Source organism: Hydra vulgaris, chromosome 05 (assembly GCF_038396675.1).
Source record: "Hydra vulgaris chromosome 05, alternate assembly HydraT2T_AEP".
NCBI lineage: Eukaryota > Metazoa > Cnidaria > Hydrozoa > Anthoathecata > Hydridae > Hydra > Hydra vulgaris.
The window spans coordinates 35,398,533-35,421,216 of NC_088924.1; the positions used below are offsets into that span (position 1 = coordinate 35,398,533).

Genomic DNA, 22,684 nt, shown 5'->3' on the forward strand with positions numbered 1-22,684 from the left:
TCAACATTTTACTAAACATTCTAATGTGATATAAACAAGAACATACTTAGGTTTGGCACTTAAGTATGTTTTATTTACCAAAAGTATATTTATTATCCAAAATCATTGGTTTTTCATAACTTTAATAATATTACATCTGAAATTTTCGTAAATAGACATCATTATACTATTGGTTACCATAAAGTCTTTAAATAAGTTTAATATAGTTTTTAACAACACATTAAAAGACCAAATTTGTACGTAACTATTAATAATAGTTAGTTATATATGCTGCTGATTATGTAAATCTAATCGGTTTGGTGATAAAAGGAATCGCCGCATTTTCAAATTATGAAACCTTTTTACATTGCTTTTCACGTAGTATAATACCAAGCGTATAATACGTACCACGTAGTATAATACCACGCAATACTTGTATTTAAATCAATTTAAAATTAAATTTTGTATTTTGTTTAATTTATACTTTCATGGATATTTTTTTTTAAACCATTATATTTATATGTTAAAAAAATAAAATTATTCAAAATTTCTGTTATTTATGCAACATTTCTTCTGTTTTAGTATATTTTTTTAGAAAATGTTTTCTCTTTTTCTAAAATAACATACTAAAGCAGGAGAATTTGGTATTTCAGCGACACATATATTAATTTTTTAGATATATTCCCAAAAAATATAAAACTATAATTGTCAACTAAAATAAACTTATGAAACTCAAACTTAAGAAAAACACATGATCATCAACTTTTAATGATAAGTTTTTAATGACTTTATTATGTACGGATATTTAGGGGCTTGGCAATAAGACTACTTTTGTCTTCTTCTTGTCCCCGTCATCCGTATATTTTACCAAAGAAAAGTAATAATTTGTAACAGCAAATTTAGAAAAATAAAAAGTTATAAAAATTAAAAATCAACCACTGCATTTAAAGAATGTCTTTTTGTAATTAAAAAAAAATCAATAACGAAATTAAATTAAAAAAAAAACTAATTTGATAATTATCAAATTAACAATAACAAAAATAAGAATAATTTGAACAATATTATAATATTGTTTGAAAAATATAAATGATCTTATAGACTAAAGTCACTTATAAAAACTTAATTTTCTTCGTTATTCTTCGAAAAATTTTAAGTCCGCGTTATTTGATTAAATTAACTTTCGTTCCGAACTTTTGAATGAGGAACAGAATTTGATTTTCAGACGAACTTATAACTTAATTAAAAATAATATTTTAAATCCCCTAAATAATTGGGGAGGTTGCTCAAAATTTATATGGTCATAGTTTTTGAACACTAAAAGATTATTGCATGACATTAGAGACTTGTTGATGAACTTAAATTTAGTTTAAAATGTTAAAAAAATGTATTTATAAATGTTATAAACTCATCGCTCTCACACTAATAGCATAAAAGGGAAGTTAACATTTTAAGGGTATATTGTTAACAAACTCCAATTCGCAAAAACTTTTGAAAAGCTTTACATAAACATGGATATATAAATGTTTGGAGTTTGCTCCATGTCGTTACATAAAGTTAAATTCTCAAACAAAAACAAAAAGCTTGCTACGGGCCTGATTTTAAATGTGATTGGAATATGGTTGTTTAAATATTGCGATCAGCACTTTTGTTTACTTTTTTAACTTTATATTTTTGAAAATTTAAAGTAAAAAAAGTAACAAAATTTTACTGAAATAAAAAGAATTTGAAGTTATTTCATCTGTATGATAAAATAACATCAAAACACTTTTCTTCAAAATTGACCATATAATTTTAAATTTGAAAGTGTGCTTTTTTGAACCTCCTTCTAAATTCGCTATATTAAATAAATTAAAATAAGCGGTTGTTGTGGTTATGAAAAGTTACAAACTTTTTATAAGTTAATTACTGTTACTTTTTTAACTTTAATTTTTTAATTTTTTAATTAATCTTGTGTTATTTACATTTGTTATTTAAAAGTTTTTTTTTCTTGTTTATTGTTCTTGCTTTGGAAATGGCTCTGTATTTTGCAATTTTATTCTAAGTTTTGTATATTGGCTTCTTTTATTCAGCGTGCTTGTTATTAAAAACCAATCTAACCAAAATGAAAGTTATTTTGGAAAAGATAATCTAACCAAAATGAAAGTTATTTTGGAAAAGATAATCTAACCAAAATGAAAGTTATTTTGGAAAAGATAATCTAACCAAAATGAAAGTTATTTTGGAAAAGACGTTCTGGAGTTAATCTGGAAAAAACTAACTAGAATAATTGTTAGATAATAGAATAATAAAGGAATAATTACCTGGAATAGACTAATTAAAATTAGTTCATTCCAGACAACAGTATTATGAATAGCTATTAATAAATAAATTGAAAAAAAAAAATTAATTTCCATTTCTGTTAGCGTGGTTGTTACGACCAGAGTTAATCATGCCGCCCGGCAGCAAAGTAAATTTCTGCCGAAAGGCCGACTTTTTAGGGAGGCAAAAGCTGTTGGCGGCAACCTCCCAATCAATTTTTAACGGCAAAATGTTCTTTCTTCCGCGTCCAGTAGCTTCTGCCCCTCTATTGGCGGCCGCAGCCAGAGTTATTTTTTGGAGGCAAAATGTTTTGAAAGCCGACGGAATTAGAGAGGCGGAAGCCATTGGTGGCTGCCTCCAGAAAAAATTGTGGAGGCAAAATCATTTGGAGGTCGCCTCCAATAGCTTCTGCCTTCAAACTGGCCGCGACCGCCAAATTGGAGGCGGAAATGTTTGCCACTTGCCGGCGGATGTAATGTTAAATGCAAATGTTAAATATTTGACATCAAGTTTCATTTATTTTCAAAATTTTGAGTATTTAAAAATTTGAGTCTTTTTTTTTAAACTAATAAATTTTTTTAAACTAATAAATAAGTAGAATAAATAAGTTATTATTAAAAATAAAAGTTAAAAGTTAAATTTTACTTTTTACGTCATTAGCGAATAAGTCTTTTTGACAAAAAATAAAATTACAAAAAGTAATTAAATTAACTGATTTTAGTTAAAGTTTTTTAGAACAAATCGACATGCTTTTATCATTGCCATAATGTTAAATACTTATTTTAATAATTGGATATTGTAAAAGTTATTGAAAAAATATCTGTTAATGTTTATAAAAAATTTGCGACCACGCTGTATTACGCTAATAAGTTTTGCCAAATTACAACAACAACAAAATTAATAAACTTTATATATATATATATACTTTTATAAATATTATTTATATTTTACTCTATACTTTTAAAACGTTTAAAAATATAGACTCATCTACTTTTACACATTTTAAAGTTTTAAGTGATAAAAAGTTCAAAACGTGTAAAAGTTAAAAATTTATTCGATAGTCCTAGATAAGCAACCGCTCTGACAAAATTTTAACTTTAAAAAAAAAAAAAAATTTAAATAGTCAATAAATTGTATAAAACAAAACTTTGTCAAATATTTAACATTTGTTCTCAGTTAATATTTTAATTGCTCGTTAACTTAAAGACAAACGTGCAATTATTTTTCATTACGTCCGCCGGCTGGAGGCATATAATTTCGCCTCCAAATTTGGCGGCCTCAGCCAGCTGGGAGGCAGAAGCTATTGGAGGCAGCGTCCAAATGATTTTGCCTTCAAATTTTCTTCTGGAGGCGGCCACCTCTATTCCGTCTCTCTATTGGCGTCGGCCTCCCAAACATTTTGCCTCGAAAAAAAAACTCTGACTGCGACCGCCAATAAAAAGGTGGAAGCCACAAGAGGTGGAATAAAGAAAATTTTGCCGCTAAGAATTAATTGGGAGGTAGTCGCCGTCTGCTGTGGAAGAAAAGTGGAGGCGAGAATATTTACGCTATTTATCAACACTGGTTAAGACCAGAGCCGTCCAGAACGGATAGTGAAGGGGGTATTCCCTCCCTCCAGCTGTTAAATATGCATTTGAGTTAGCACATTTGTACATTTAGCATTTCAATTGGCAAGTTTTGTAGTATAGTTGGCAAATGTCAAATATCGAGGACCCTTTTTATTTTGTGTGTGTTTGTCTCTAGTTGGCAAAAAAAAACCGTGTCACATGATAGAGCCGAAAATATTTATCCTCGAAAATATCACCGAAATATTTCACAACCGAAAAATTTAGAACCGAAAAGTATACTTTCATTGCAGGATCGAATTACAAAATCCTTTCTTGCGCCGAAAGTTTTAGAACCGAATTTTACAACCGAAAAAAATTTGGATCGAATTACAAAATCCTTTCTTTTTTTATTTAATTTAATTCAAAAACTTCATTTCACGTTTTTCGATCGAAAATTCGATCGAAATTTTTTCGGTTCTAAAATTATTTATGACATTTTGATTGAAAATTCGATCGAAATTTTTCTCGGTTCTAAATACAATTATGACTTTCGATCGAAAATTCGATTGAAATTATTTCGGGTTTAATTTTCTTTCGTGAATATTTTCGGTTGTGTAATAAATTTCTCATATTCGGTTCTAAATTGAAATGTACGATTAGGTTGAATCGTAGAACGCCCATAAACACCATGTACTAACAGGCCTCGTTAACGCGTTAATCGGGACCTGGGGGTGATCTAATACTCTTAAGCTTATCTTGTAAGTTCTAGCGACATCCTGGTTAATTTTCAAATTAAGTAAAATATTATCTTGTTTGAATCTAAAATCTATCTAGAATGCCTAAAAAATGTTGCGTGACCAACTGTAATGGTAATTACAATAAGCAAAAAAAAGAAAAAGCTTTTCGGCTTCCATCTGAAAAAGAAGAATATAACCGTTGGATGAATCCCATTCTACGAGATAATGTACCTGACAGCCCAGATACAGTTGTTTGCGAAAGACACTTTCCACCTGGATATCTAACAGTTACCAAATTTGGCCATAAAAAGCCTCGCGATCCTCTATCAGTTTACACATGTGTCAAGCCTAGTTTGATACCTACTTTTCCACCACCATAAAGAACAACTTTTAAAGCATCTTCATCTGTCCGGAACATTATAGCCGATGAACTTGATATGTTTTTAGCTGCTGATAAGATTTCATGTTTTAAATCATTACATCAGAAGCTAAAAAATAAAGAAATTGATTTTGGTGTAGTTGATGTAACTTGGTATTTTGCTGGTAAACATTTGCTAATCATTCAGTCAACAGACTTTGAAGAAAACTCTTCGATTGTCAGATTTATGTTTAAGATTAAGAATGATCTTACTTTTGAGAGATACTTTTGTGGAGTTAAGTATAAAATTGCATCTCTATCTCAAAATAGGATTTTCATGATTGATTCTTTCTCAAAATTACAAGAAGCTATTAATTTTTTGAATAACTTAACAAAAGGCAGAAAAATTATGAATCTTTTGCAGCTTATTCATGACATGAGCTCTACTATAATTGGGAAAAAAAAATACAGTACAGAAACTATTGTTAGAGCATTTGATTATTTTGCGATTTCAAGATCATTATATGAAAGATTAAGGGAAGATTTTGAATTTCCAAGTATTTCCCTCTTAACAAAGCTAACTTCAAAACTGATTTCTCAAATGGACGTTATAAAGTTTTTTAACTCTATAACGTCCATTTTTTCAAAGCTTGACAATGAAATGCAAAAAAAGTGTATACTTTTAAGTCTATGTTAAATTATCGCTTACTTATCATGCTGGCTCAGTCTTTGGTAAAGCAGTAAATAGACCAGACTCTTTAGCAACAACTGTTTTAAGTTTTATGTTAGTGTCACTTTATGGGGGGCCGCAATATCTCTGCAGAATTTTACCAGTTTGTGAGCTTGATTCTGAATTTCTTTTCGAACAAACTCAATTTGACTTAGAAGGAATAAAGAGCGCTAAACCAAGCACTATTTAAAAAGTTTGATTGTGTTGATCCATGGTTGACTAAAGACAATATGTTAATATGATATTGATTCTTTATCTGCAGAAAGTGGACATAACTGCCAAAAATGTGGATACTTTCTTAGCAGTAATGCTATTGATATATTTGACAATTTGCCTGAGTTTGGAAAAAGTTTGCAAATAGATACAAAAGCAGGATTAGTATATATTGCTGGATATATTGTGCGAAATGAAAAGGAAGAGCAAGAAGATGCTAAATTTTACTATGGAGAATTTGGTGATTATACTGCAGAAATAGATCGTGGAGGTTTGAAGATACCAAATGACAATTTTTTTCAGTGGACTATTTTCTCTTATATATTATTTCATGAAATTGTTCGTAAAGTCTGCCGAAAGTCACTCTGCAATGTACTAATGTTGATATCAGAGTCTTTTAACTTTAATATGGAAAAAAAACATGCTAAATCACTTTCAAACATTTTTTTAAAAAACTATGATAATTTATATGCACGAAGGTCGTCTAAAGAGCCACAAAAGATTTTGAATTTTTCAAAGTAGACCTTAAATTAGTATGGTTTGTGTATTTTCTACTTATTATGTGATTTCGGTAAAAAATATAACTTTAATTTATAATTTGGGAGTTTTTTTAAAAATTGTTACAATCTTGCTGTTACTTACACTTTGACTAAAAATGTTCAATTTTTGTTTTTGCACTTTAAAATATACCCAGGTTTTTTTTTTGTGTGTAGCCACCTTGATATATTTCCTATATTTTCTATGTATATGCTCAATCAATGATTATGTGATTTTGTATGATTTTTAGCACCTTATAGCAAGGGAATGTTTTACTAGGTTTAGTTTTTGTAGATAAAGCTTTATAGCTAGAGAATCCTTTTTTTTATTTTTGTGTCAACTTGTTATTTATAAATTGGTCTTATTTATTTAGTAAGATAAAATAAATTAGCTATAGTTCATGCATACTCAATGTAAATGGTTTTTTACAAGCAAAAGTTCGTGCAATCATAAACTTTTCTTTAGTTGTTGTTGTTTTTTCATAGCCCCCAGCCCCAGGCCCCGATTAACGCGTTTACGAGGCCTGTTAGTACAGACAGCCATGCAAAAACACATACGACCCCCTCCTACCCCTCCCTAATAAGAGAATTCTCTGCGGGATGCCCCTTACAACAACCACGCTGAATAAGAGAAGCGAAAAGCAGTAGCATTGCTACAAATATGCCCGGCTCCTTTACGGTAAATTTTTATCAGGGCCGCTAACCTATTTGCTCCCGACAAAAAAATTAACACTAAATCAAATAAATCAAAAAAATGCCTTTTCAAAGCTTTTTTGCAAAAAATCTTTCTTTCTAAAAACTTATAAACTACAACTTTAAAGAAAAACAAAATATTAGAGAAAAAAGAAGGGACTCTCCTTGCCCAGGAACAAATTTAACACGCATTTTCATCGGAACTACACAAAACGCTGTCAAGATAAAGTAAAGTCTAAAAGATCAATTAAAATCAACAAAAAAAACGAGATTCAAAAAAGTGGAGTTCTCCAGTTGGCTCTAAAAACAATTTTAGGATGTGCTTTTGTTAAATTACACAAAAGCTGGAAGTTTTAGAGCTCTAGCTAGTCTGGAAAGTTTGGAAAAAAAAAAAGTTTATTCTAAAGCACTAATTTAATTAAATAAGATTTTACTTTTCTAATCATCCTTGTGCGGGTTGGACACCAACGCAACAAAAAGGAGGTTATTAGGGTGCCCACAACCCATAGTAGAAGATTAAACAGTTTTCATTTCCAAACTTTTTTCAAATAAATTATATATGATGAAACGCAACAAAAAATAATATCTGATAAACCTCCTTTAATCATATAAATTTATATCAGATAGTTTAAATGACTTTTAATTTTTTGAAAACTGTTATAGCAGTCCTTGCGGATACCAAAAATGTTATATTGCGTCATATTACCGTAACAAAATACTTGATTGAAAAGGCAATTACAAAGAAAAAAAAACTGGAGAAAAAGTGCGCTCTAACGAACAGTGAAACTATGAGAAGGGGCATAATTTCTAAACTATGGGCAATTCATGCATGTGTAAACCTCTGTCAAGGTTTACACATGCATGAATTGCCCATAGTTTAGAAATTATGCCCCTTCTCCCCCTTCCCTCCAAAGTTTCATTATGGGCACTAACCTATTTCTGCCCAACAAAAAATAGAAATAAAAAATCAATACTTATTTAGCAGCCCCTATTAGCACTCATGCGGCAGGGAGCCCGTCTCACTACTGGTGTACCCTCACGTTGACTATATTTGCCCCTAATTATAATAGAACTACTCTTTATGATATACGTGAAAAAGATCCTTTCCTGATTCCCCACCACAAACACTGCCCACATACATCAGAGTATTACCTGAAGTGTTACCCAAAGTGCCCTCAAACAGGCAATGGATTTGAATACGCTACCTATCTCAAAGTTTATGTTAAATCAACATGAAATGACTGTTCTTTGAGAAAGTAAATAATATAACTTACATTTTACTTACAAAGTAAATTATAAAGTTTCAAAGAAAAAATTTACTTTTATTTGTAAAAATAAATAAAATTTTTTTTCAAATTACTTTTATGTAAGCTGTTTTTGATAATTAGTTACTTTTACAAGTAAAAGTAATTTGTTGTTATGATGTAGTTTTAATTTACTTTGTAAAGTAAGTGTAATGTTTTTTAAATATTATATTTACGTAAGTTTACTTCATAAATAACTTTTTTTACATTTAAAAAGTAAATTACATTTCGATGTAAATTTTTTACATAATTATAACCAAAATTACTTTTCAAAGTTGTTTCTTTACACGACTTACCATTAAATGTAAGTTACGTTTACAAGTAAAAGTAAAAATGCAAATAACTTTTACTTGTAAAAGTAAATTACTTTTTCAAGTTACGGTTACTCATCTAAAAAACTTAACTTAAGCAATTAAGTTTTACACGTTATGTAATTTATATAAAAAAAAACGAATTACTTTTAAATGTAAGTAAATTATATATTTTTATATGCGTTATGTAAAGCAATTTACATAATAAGTAATTCGTGTTTTTACATCAAAATAAGCAAAAGTGTCATCCCTATTCGCAAACTTAAGGCAATATCTTCTCAAAAAAAAAAAAACTATAGGTTCTTTTTATAAATTTTTAGCAGGTTATCTTTCAAATATTGAAAAAATTATTTAAGTCCAACGCACCGTTGATGAGATCTGTTAGATTTAGTACGAATTGCTCCACTAGCCCCGCTCTTCTCTCACTCTCTTTCTTTCTCTCTCTCTTTCTTTCTCTCTCTCTCTCTCTCTCTCTCTCTCTCTCTCTCTCTCTCTCTCTCTCTCTCTCTCTCTCTCTCTCTATATATATATATATATATATATATATATATATATATATATATATATATATATATATATATATATATATGGCTCTTACTTACTTTTTTTGGGCGTGTAACAGTAATTTTGTTTCCTCCCATCACACATCAGAAGTTGTTTACTTCAAATCATCTACATATCCTCATTTAAGCAGCATGACGCAGTGGTAAGAGTTCTGACTTATAAAACTTCTGAACCAAAGATTCTTGGTTCAATGCCGGCTCTGTCCAGATAAGCAACATTGATAAGGAAGTAGGCGTGAACTTCCTGGTTAAATGCTTTTCAACGGTTCTTTGTGATACGACCGTTATGTCTTTTGGAGCAAGTTAATAACCGAAAAAAATAAAATAAAACATTGGTACTTCTAATCTGTATAATAGCTATTGGTACAGCTAAGGAATTAAATAAATTAAATATGCTAGACAAATGGCAAATGCAAATTGCATTTCTTATAAAAGCTCTTTAGATCTTCAGATCATATCAGATAAAAGTTGCATCATAAAATCAATTTTTTTTTTTTGTAGTTTTTTTCGTATTGTTGTTTTTATTATTATCCCCTATGAAAGTGTAATGCTTTATATTACTTTTGAACTCAATAAAGTTACTTGCAATCTTTTTGTAAGCTTTTTTCAAATATATTATTTTTTAAAAGTATTTGTTTTTTCATAGACTTTTTTCGGATATAAAATCCAGCTAAAAAACTAATGCATATTTTTCTTGAAAATTACGCTACAACGGCAAAAATTTTCAAGCATTTTTTATGACTAACAATTTTTTTGTAATAAACAATTAGTTGCCGCATAAACTTTAATTTTTCAAGAAAATCTGAAGGGAATTTCTTTTCTGAAAGTGTTTCTTTAAATATTGTAGTAAATTCCCACAACATAGTGGTAATTTACTCCATTTTTCAAAGATAATAAATTTACAAGTTACTTCAAAAATAATATCTATTTTTGGATGTTGTGGTTATTATACACTTCTTTTTAAGATGATTTGTGCTGCTTTCACTTGTACAGTACTGGTTTTACTCATTAGTTTTGTCAAAATGTCAGAAGATTTTATAAAAGTAAGGTTCTGATTTCTTAGATTGCAATGTCAATTACAATAAGTTGTAATGTTAAACAATTTTATTTTTGCAACTTCAAATTAATTAAAGTTATGTTATATTATGGCATACTTTAAAAGATATATTCTAATATGGGAGAGAATTTTTTTTTCAAATTTATTGACAAGCCTAAGGCCCAAAATAATAAGGATACAGTAGGTAAAATAAAGAGTATAAAATAATTATAATGTACTAAATATAAATAATTAAGGTATCGTAAATATAACTCTACTCTCCATTTATACATTAATGGATATTGTAAGAATACAAAAGATTTTATAATGAGGTTCTTACTATTCTGCAATAACAATAAAGAGGAGTATTGTTGCTTATGAATAACAACATTAAGTGGATGGGCACCATGCTTTACAAATAGTTTGCTTGCACTGTTTTAAGGTGGCTTTGTTTAGAATCAGACAATTACTATGCATTACTACATGCTACATGTTGATAATGAAATGAGTCTTTTTGCAGAAGATACCAAAGCTGACAACCTTTAATAAGGCTGCAAAAGGCATTAAACTACGTGATCTTTATTTTTTATATGTATGTATATATATATATATATATATATATATTATATATATATATATATATATATATATATATATATATATATACACTCGTGTACTAAATTCTAGCACAAGCTAAACATAAGCTTTGTAGGCTTTTAACAAAAGTTGAGAACTGTTAGTGATAAAGAGTTTGAAAGATGGTGAATTTGAGAGTTTGCTATATTTGAAATACGAGAGCAATTATTAGAAACCTTCATATCAGAAAGTATGATGATTCTAATACCTTAAATTGAATAAACAGTTTTGTTTTTTTTAGGTGCTCTAATGTCCTGATTTTATCACGATTGTCTTGATTTTTATACACTTTTCCTGATTCTAATAATAGGTGCCTAAATTAGGTGCCCAGACACTTTTATTTCAAAATCAGGACATTTAAAATAAGTTGTGTCTTTAGAAACAAGAAGAGCTTTTAAAATCATGGTATTCTCAACAAAATAAGTAGATCTAGAACCCTAGAAATACTATTTATAGAGTGTCTAGATGACCTGTCCTGAACGACTTGAGTAAAAAGAAAAGAAATCAATTCTATCTGATAACATAGGTATTTTTTCTTTTTACTTGTGCAATTAGGTTAAATAATTTCAATAAACATACATGATTTACAGCTTACAATTAACATGGGCTAATTGTTTGATAAAAATAATTGGATGTTTAATGATTCATTATTTGAACAGAATTTGGTAATAAGTATAATATTCATTTGTAATAAATAATAAATATTTGTTATTATTAAAAATAAAAAACAAAAAACATGATTATAATCAGGCAAAACTTATAAATTTTATAATTAACTATAAAATTTATTTTCAATAAAATTATTATAATTTCAAGAATCTTTATCTACTGCTTTCCAATTTTTGAAAATAATCAAGTAATGAAATAATTAAATTAAAAAAAATACTTCATTAAAAATTGAAAATTAACAACTTTTTAATAATTACTTTTTAATACTTTCTTACTAATAGTTTCTTTATTTATAAATCAAAAAAATAATTAAAATGAAAACCTTTTTATTTATGATAATTATTTCAAACTTAAAATAATATCATTTGGTGATAAGACAGAACTTGTCTTCTTCTTTCCCCAGCCATGTATTTATATATTTGTATTGTATAAACTTGTAAACTATTCTTATCGGCGAAATACATAATAATAATAATAATAATAATAATAATAATAATAATAATAATAATAATAATAATAATAATAACATCATCAGCTTTGTATAATTCTGCTCCAGTCTTTCAACTAATTGTTAAGGAGAACTTTAAAAGGTTTTTAGGTTTAAAAGGTTAAAACTACATACAGTTATCTTTAAGTTAAAATTTAAATTTTTTAGATCTGCTTGTGATGAAGACCTATTAAGTATAGAAGATACTACAGAAATCCTTCGGTTACCTCCTAAAAGATCGTATAGATGTGATCGTAATTTTGTAACACCTGTTTTTCAACAAAGTGTCAAAAGTAATGTTGTAAAACCTAAACCGGATAGATCATTGTTCGTGTTTTCAGAAAATAGTTTTGTCAGAGTTTATTGCAAAAAAATTGTGGAAAACAAGTATCTTTTCATTTATCTATCTTATTCAAACAATGAAAACAATAATTATACAAGTGTAATAGCTTGTTATAAAGTTTCTTGTTGTAGTTATTAATACATATTCAATACAGTTGCAATACATTGTCTAATTTACTGATTAAAAAGAAAATGGGTAAAAAATAACTTTGAATATAATCAAACTTAGCAAATAATATTTTCAGTCAAAAATTGTAATATATATATATATAATAATTGTATATATATATATATATATATATATATATATATATATATATATATATATATATATATATATATATATATATATATATATATAGGTATATATATACTTTTATATCCCTATATAATTGTTTTGTTTCATGGGGTACCATGAAATAAAACAATTATATAGGGACATAAAAGTATTATGACAAATCCTTTTAAGTTGTAATCAGTTACTACTAGATGTATTGCTTAATGCATAATTCGAATCAGTGCATGTCAGTATTATTGTGAGAGGTTTAAATTTGTGTCTTTTTGGTTGCAAAGTTCTTTATTAATTTTTGGAGTTGCGTTTTAAATTGTTTTATTCATTGTATTCTTTGGTCTATTTTGTAAACTACATTTCATGAGCTCTCCAGCGTGACAAAGATATTTAATAAAAGTTAATTTAAAAAAACCAAAACCACACATCTTATATCAGAATGTATGGGATACCATGAAGCTGTTTTAATAGGGTATCATGAAACTATATTATTGTACAGTTTTGTAAACTACTTGATAGTCAAGCATAATATAATTAATCTGCGACAGGAAATGTTGACTTTAATAAATTAATGTTCCACTTAACTTGGTAACAAATTTGGTGGAACATTAAATAAAGTTTATGCAGTAATAAAATTAATTTCATGCACTTATGCAGTTAGGGACTATTCTAGATTGTTTTCGACAGCATCGACCATTATTGAACATAAGTTTCACGGTTAAACACATAAACATAAGTTTGCATTATTATAATTAAACACATAAACATAAGTTTGCATTTTTATCTCTTTTTATTTTCAAGCCTCTTTGTATCTCTTTATATTATCAAGCCTCTATGTATCTCTTTATATTATCAAGCCTCTATGTATCTCTTTTTATTTTCAAACTTCTATGTATCTCTTTTTATTTTCAAGTCTCTTTGTATCTAAAATTGGTTTTTTATTTAAACATATTTGTTATTTAATATTTTAATATGTTTAGATTACAATGAGGGGCTATGTAAAAAAAAAAACTAGTAAAGGAACCTTCTCAAATAATTCAATAGAAGTAGCTGTTGATTTAGTTTTAACAGGAGGGCATTCATTATAATATACTGTAGAAAAAATGAATCTTAACCATAGCACCCATTGCAGGTAATTTAGGCTTATGTATTCTGCTCCAATAACTATTTTGTTAAAATTAAGTTTAAATTTGTTCTACTTAGTAAATATTAAACTATTAAAAGTTTTTAACTAAAAGAAATTTCTAAATGTGCATTTTTATGCATGCAGTTAAAAAAAGAATAAATCATTACTTTGAAAGCCATTTTTTTTACAAGAAGAGTATTTACTGAAGAGCTAGAAAAACTTTTGAGGCAGTATATTATCATCTGCTCTCAAATGTGATTTGGATAGTCTGTTATAAATTTATGATCTATTGATTTTGATATGGCTGTTATAAGTAATATAAAAGTTCCCAGTTACTGGATTAAAGAGAGGAAAGCTGGAATAAAATGGATGTGCTTGTTTTTAAAGCAAAGTTCTTTTAGTATTCAAATGCCAGAAGGATGCTCTTTGTCATGATTGACATCTTTCAATAATTACAATATACTAAATTTTTTTACTAATTTAGAGGCATTGTATTTAGAGAATCAAAATTTGGTGATGGATTTCGCATTTGGAATCTTGCTGAAACAGCTACCACCACCGTACAAAAATTTAACAAATTATTACCATAAAAAAGCATTAAGCAAGTTAACTCCGCTACAAGTAGAGAACTTTGATGACAAGCAGTTTTTTTATAAGTGCCTCAGGTGCTACCATTCCACCTGCAATGATATCCCCAAGAAAAAAGTTTAAGCAATAAATGCTTACTAATGCACCATCTGGATCACTTGGCCTTTCAAATCCAGCTAAATAAATGAATACAGAGTTATTTGTAGAAGTAGTTAAACATTCTATATCAAAAACATTCTTGTCAAAGGAAAATGCAACTCAAATTATATTTAATAATCACAAGAGGTACTAATCTATAAAAGCTCTTGATCTTGCAAAAATTAATGGTGTTACTATTCTTACTACACCTCCACATAATAGTCACAAAATATAGCCCTTAGATGTCTCTCCATTTGCTCAAATATAAGTTCATTATAATGATGCAGTAGAATGTTGGCTACTAAATCATCCTGGAGTGTCAATCACTATTTACGAAATTGCATCTTGTACTAAAATTGCATATGAATAGTTTCACTATCAAAAACCACATAGATTTAGGAAAAATGGAGTATTTCTTTTTGACAAGAATGTAATTTCAGAAGCAGATTTTTTATGTAGTGTTCTTACTGGTTAAAGCAATCCAAACACACACACACGCACACACACACACACACACATATATATATATATATACATATATATATATATATATATATATATATATATATATTTATATATATATATACATATATATATATATATATATATATATATATATATATATATATATATATATATATATATATATATATACAGACTATATAGTAGACTCTTCCTGATGATCCAGCAATGGTGAAACTTTAAGTCGAAGATAAAAGTTAGATAAGTGTTTTTTACTAATTAATTATTGCTCTGTTCTTTAAGAACATTGAGCACTCTATTTGTAAAATACACTAACATAATTTACATATATATATATATATATATATATATATATATATATATATATATATATATATATATATATATATTAGTAGAAAATCACTTTAAAATTTTTTCATTTTACACTGTGTTTCATCAACAAAGATTCTTCAGAAAATTAGATTTTCTGATGAATTCTTTGTTTTTTTCATTTAACACAGTGTTAAATGAAAAAAAAATTTTTGTTAAGTGATTTTCTACACTAATATATGATTGCTCTGTTCTTTTAAGAACATTGAGCACTCTATTGTGTAGAATACATTTTAAAGTTGTTTAAATGTATATATATATATATATATATATATATATATATATATATATATATATATATATATATATATATATATATATATATATATATATATATATATATATATATATATATATAATATATATATATATATATATATATATATATATATATATAAATCTTGTTTCTGAAGTAATTTATTAAGTGATGAACATCATTTTAATTCTTAATTTTAAAATCTTATAATGATTCTTTAAAAAAAATCATTTTTTTTTTTAATTTAAATTTATTCCTACATTTTACACACACTTTGCATTTTACACTCAACATCAACTTTTGCATGGCCTTTGGCTGGATTTTTTTGGTAGCTCTACTTCATTTATTTATGAAGTCTTAGATTTTTTAGCTTCTTTTACATTGAATCTCAGTTTTGCCTTTGAAAATAGCCCAATACCTTTCTATAGAACATAATTTGAGAGAATTTTGTGGCAGTGTTTTTCAACAAAATCTACTTTATATTTTCTAAACCATTTTAAAGTTGTCCATGAGTAGTGGCATAATGCTAAATCAGGCCAAAATAACGGATTATTCGTATGAGATCTTAAAAACAGCAAAAGACATTTCTTGAGGCATTCTTTGATGTATATTTTGGTGTTATTGCTCCTGTAGTCACAAAACAAGAGCTTCTTTCACCATATTCACAAACTGCTTGCCAGAATTAAGAACTTTTTACAAACTTTTCCATTCCAATGCATTTATATTTGGAGTTTTTGCTATTAATTGCTGAATAATATTAGTGTCCTGAAAGAGATCAGAAATATGCAGCAGGATAAGTTTCATTATCATTAATTAAACAATTTTTATAAGATTTAAGAGCCACAATTTCTCTTCACTCTTTGTATAGTGGAAGCATTTGTGTTGAATTTATTTGCTAAAGACAATATTATTAATTAATTGAAAACACCACATTAGAATATGTGCAGATTTTTCCTGGTACATGTCTTAACCAATTTAGACATCTCAATTTATTATTAGTTACATCTCAATTGATGCCAAGAGACATCAATTGAGATCTAACAATGTAACATGTAAGAAATCAATATTGAGACCTGATTAAAATCTTGGTTTTTTACATCTCAATTGGTTACATTTTTGCAAACCATTCAGCTTTTACAATTAACCAATCAAGATCAAGCAATTTTATAATAAAAATAAAATACGACAAGATAAATAGCAGTATATTAACAATAAACAAACGTTTACTGTGTTATCAAGTTTATTTAATTAGTATTCAATTTAAAATAAGAGAATGTAACCTTGTTATTAATTGTAACCGATTAAGATGTAACTTTAAAATGTTATAGAGGTATATATATATATGTTATATATATATATATATATATATATATATATATATATATATATATATATATATATATATATATATATATATATTTATATATATATATATATTTATATATATATATATATATGTATATGTATATATATATATATGTATATATATACACACTATTGAGGATAGAAGATTAAGGCCACACGATATTAGAACACGATGCGGCCTATCATTTGGGAAAAACAGTACTTTTTCTAATACAGTATGGCTTTAGTGACATATTTGTATGTATACATAGTTTAGTAAAAACACTTATCTAATTTTTTTCCTCAACAACTTGTTTCTCCATCAGTAGGTTCATTAGGATTCTTCCTGTCTATACAATCACATTGTAAATTGATTGTATAGACTTTAGGATATTTAGCAAGTATTTAAGACCACCCCTAAATGATTTGGGCTTGAAAATAAATTATCTTGTCATTGGAGCGGCCCTGCTCTTAAATTGTTTTGTTTCATTAATATTTAAATAATGCAATGTTAAAAAAAAAAAAGCAAATAAAAATTATTTTTATTAAAAATTATTTTTATTAAAATTTATTCTTATATTTCGACTAAATCAACTTTTAGTTGAACACTAAAAAGAGTTTAAATTTAGTCGAAATTTACTAAACATTAAATAGAACACTAAACATTAAATAGAGAACACTAAATACTAAATAGAGAACACTAAACATTAAATAGAGAACACTAAAGAGAGTTTAAATTTAGACTAAATTTAGTCGAACACTAAATAGATAAATAAACTTTTAGTTAAACACTAAATATAATTTAGACTAAGTCAACTTTTAGTAGAATTAATCAAAAATGTCGATTTTAGTTGACTTTAAGAAACATATTAGTCAATTTAGTAGACAGTGGAATAATTTGAAAGTTGTAACAACACACACACACACACACACACACACACACACACACACACACACACACACACACACACACACACACACACACACACACACACACACACATGTATATAGTTGTAAAAAATCTTTCAAGCTATGATAAGTAAAGTATATGAGTAAAATCAATAAAATATTTAATTTTCTATTAACCCATGTTATGTATAAAAAGTATACATTATGTAAATACATATAAATATATAATACAAAAAATTGATTTTTTACTCAAGTAAAAAAAAACTTTTGAATCTTGAAAGTTTTTTTACATGAGTTTAAAAACCCACTTTCAATAAATTGTTAGTATATTTACATTTCAACTTATCAATAGTTTTGAATTGTGTATAATTGTTCATTTTGATTTAAGTTTTAATTCTGTCCTATATATATCAACAAAAAATAGAGCTTAACTTTTTAGACTTTTTGAATATTTTATGCTATCAACAATAGCAGCAAATTGTGTTGTTCTGATGTTTGCTACTCCAACATCCACTAATGATAATCCGGATCTTAGCAATAGACTGGTATGTTTATAGTTGTACTTTTTTTTTTTTTATTTTTTTTTTAGATTATTCACCTCCCCAAGGCCCGAGGGGGGCCACTACAGTCGAGGAGGCTACTCATTTTTTTTTTTTTGTGTTTTTATTTTATTTTATTTTTTTTAGTTGTTATTCGTGGTGCAACCCTCTCTCAACTCTTAAACTCCGAAACACAAACCTTGCCGAGCAAGGCCGCTGTGCGGAGAAACTAAGTTGAGCGCGGTACTTCCAGGGACGTGGTGGGAGTTGAACTCCGAACCTCTCGCTTACAAAGCGAGCGCTCTTACCACTACACCACTACCGCATATATATATTAATATATATATATATTTATATATATATTAATATATATATATATTTATATATATACTTAATATATATATATATATATATATATATTAATATATATATATATATATATATTTATATATATATACTTAATATATATATAAATATATATATATGTATATATATATATATATATATACATACATATATACATATATATATTTATACCAATAATTTTATAAAATGTAAATTAAATAGAATGATGTAGATTTATTTGAATGATTAGTAAATAATTTTTGAACTCTATATTAATATTGTGTATTTCAGAAAAATTTTTCTGCTAAGGTTGCTTCTCTTTATCGTGCTTGCCATTTTTTCTCTCCTGATTCCATTCTCTATCTCTACAAATTTCTTATTTATCCCTGTACGGAATACTGTTGTCATATTCTTCTAATGCTTCTAAAAAATTTTTTATTTAAATTCTAAATAAAATGATTAAAATAAAAATGTAATGAAATGTAAATATAATGAAAAAACAAATGTTTTTTTTTAATTCCTTATAAAATAATTAAAAAAACCTAGCAAATCGAATGTTCCATTTAAATTCCAAAAATGAACCAAAAACGTTTATTTAAAGTGTAAACAATTAAAATAAAAACAGAAAAACTAATTTTTTCGTAATAATTATTTAAATTATTAAAATAAAGTCAGCGAAACTTTTGTTTGTTTTTCAAAATTTTAAGTAAATGTCAACGCTTATTAAAAAATTCAGATAACTCAGCATTTTTCTGTAAATTTTATGCCTAATGTTCTTTTGTTTGTCGATTTGTCAAACCCTGTCTCAAAAATTTTTGCCAACCTGATGCCAAAAACGATTTAAGGTCTGTAATTTTTTGCTGACTCAAATTTTTTCTAATTCCGAGGGCTGTATGTATATACAGCTATGCTCAAATGTATGGAGCACCCCTATATTTTATTTAAAATTCAAAAGTAATGAACAAATAGTAAACGTGAATGTGTTTATTTGATACAAATTATTTCAATTCAACAATATTATTTAATATAATTAATATTTTGTAGCACCTCCCTTTGCCTTGATCACCGCACGTAGTCTTTTGGGCATGCTGTCCACAAGATCCTTACATACATTCGCTGGTATTTTTTCCCATTCATCCAGAATTTTCGCTTTAAATTCTTCTTTGGATTTACATCTGTAAATTGACAACTTCCTCTTCAAAATAGACCACAAATTTTCTATGGGTGACAAATCTGGAGACTGGGGGGGCCACGTAATGAGGGGAACTTCATTTGTTGAAAACCAGTCCAAACTTTTTTTTGCCTTGTGGCAAGGAGCGTTATCTTGTTGAAAATAATATTGAGGGACATCTTCGTCAAATAATTTCAATATTGATGGCTCCAAAACTTCATTTAGCATGGTAATGTAGCGCTCTGCATTCATCCTACCCTCACATAAAAATATTTCACCTACGCCACTGGAGGCCATGCAACCCCAGATCATTGTGCCACCACCGCCAAATTTGACTGTAGGGATGATACATTCCGGCTCAAATGCTTCGCCTGGTCGTCGTCTTACAAAGGTGCCTCCAGGTTGCCCGAAAATCTAGGTCAAAAAAGTAAAGGAATACAAATTTGATATTATAAATTTCAACATGTAAAATTTCAGGTACTTAAAGGAATAATTTCGAAATGATATTTTTTTTTTATTTTTTGGTTACACCGTAAGTCATAATGATGCCTTACCTCTATATTTGATTCGTCTGACCAAATAATTTTGGCCCAATCTTCTGATGACCAATTTTGGTGCTGTTTAGCCCATTCTAAACAAAGTTTCTTATGGTGCTCAGTCAGCAATGGTTTTCGGCGAGCCCTTCTTCCATGTAAATTACCTTCTTTTAAGTATCTTCTAACACTTGGAGCAGAAATTTGAATTTTTCTGTGCTCCCACAGATTGCTAACCAAGTCTTTAGAAGATTTGGTCCGATTTCGAAGTGAAATCCTGTTGAGGAAACGATGGTTTCTAGGAGAAAGTATACGTTTTCTTCCCGTTTTTGGTCTATTTTCGTATGAACCAGTTTCACTAAATCTATTTATAGCATTTTGCACTGCTTTCCTTGAGCATTTCATAATTTTTGAAATTTCCACTTGGGAATGTCCTTGTTTATGGAGTATCACAATTTGGCTTCTTTCACTCACAGAAAGTTCGCGTGTTTTACTCATAATGAAAATAAATAAAGAACGATAAAAAAAATCACTACTTTTAAACAATAGATAATGAGCGGCTGACAATAGTTACGTTTAAGATAAGAATGAAATGAATATCTTAATTCGACAGAATTTATACTAAGTGAGTATGTAGACAAGTTAAGACAAGTCTAATCATGCCCAGACAAGCAAATTCAACATGCATTAAATGATTTACTAATGCTTAAACGTAAAAAACAAATAAAATACCATTTAAAAAAAAATTCATCATGTATATCTCATTTTTTAAACACAAATATATTTAAACAAATAGGTGCTCCATACATTTGAGCATAGCTGTATATTAGAGATTGCAAATTTACCAACCTTTTTATTTACCGGTCATTTCGTAAAAAAAACAAACCGATTACTGGTTAACCAGTAAATTACAGCTAATGGTCAGGCGCCAGACCTTCGAAACTCCCTGATGACAATTGATGGTCCTGATGAGAATGTCATCTTGACACTACATGGGTAATTGAATAATAGAACACCTATATTTTAATTATCTATCTCTCAACACACTTATGCTTGTCATTCTAAGATTTATACTAATATTTCTAGAACTTATATTTGTCGATTTATGCCCATAGGATTATACTTTATCCAAATTGGGTCATTAAAACATTACTTTAATACCTATTTAACACAATAAATGTGTGAAATAACCATTGTAATGTATATAATACATAGAGATAATTTATGGATGCCTTGGAATATATATGTATGTCCATGGGGTATATGTGTGTGCATACACACGTGAGCACATATATACTCATATGTGTTTGTATGAATATATACGTAACTATGTTTATCAGTGTGTGTATGTGCATATGTATGTATTTATGTATATATTTGTAGACAGATACATACCTATTTTTATGTATATGTATGTGAGTTTGTGGGTGTATATATATATGTATATGGGTATGTATATATATATATATATATATGTGGGTATGTATATATATATACATTTAGTGGATGTATATGTATAGCCAGAATGCATAACCACAGCCCAGTACTACTCAGTCACAGATCAGGTGTCCAGTACTACAGAATGTGTTTATGCATATCAGCTGTACATAATATGTCAAATGTTGCTATAAATATACATGATATTTAATACATAACTACTGCTAAATACACTAAAGGTACTACATCTAATATTCTTTCAATAGTCACTGCATCTTTTTACTATATATATTTATCATACCAATAACGCTAGCCACACCGCACTAACTATATATAAAACAAATCATTCCACTCCAAATATTCTACTCCAGCTCTGTTACATACACCATCTGAGAACTACTTAAAAAACGAATAATTCTACTCCAACTCTGTGATATACACCCATACACATCCCTCTAAATAAGATAAGTAACAACACTGAAATTATAACTTAAATTATATTTAAATATATATACATGTTATTGTTATTGTATCATTCTCACACTGTTAAAATACTATAATAATGCTAATAAAGAGTCACTAAACTAATAAAGAATAAAAAACACAAATTCACATTAGTACTAGATACTACATAACTTAACTTTGATAACCAGCTTCTAACCACTAATACTATTTTGATACTAAAAACTCATACTAAAGACACAAGTCACTATGAATA

At 27.7% G+C, this 22,684-nt stretch overlaps 1 protein-coding gene across 4 annotated transcripts in view; it reads left to right on the forward strand.

Moving 5' to 3' along the window:
- The window catches only part of LOC100204665 (voltage-dependent L-type calcium channel subunit alpha-1D), a 196,755-nt gene that overhangs the window by 32,681 nt on the left and 141,390 nt on the right, over window positions 1-22,684 (forward strand). For 3 of the 4 annotated variants that reach the window (XM_065798025.1, XM_065798024.1, XM_065798026.1), the window contains 2 exons: window positions 12,266-12,484; window positions 18,381-18,486. In XM_065798025.1, the coding sequence (XP_065654097.1) occupies window positions 12,266-12,484; window positions 18,381-18,486 (325 nt within the window). Of the gene's footprint in view, window positions 1-9,603; window positions 9,865-10,234; window positions 10,313-12,265; window positions 12,485-18,380; window positions 18,487-22,684 lie in introns of those variants that run through there. The other variant, XM_065798027.1, reaches the window with a different exon arrangement.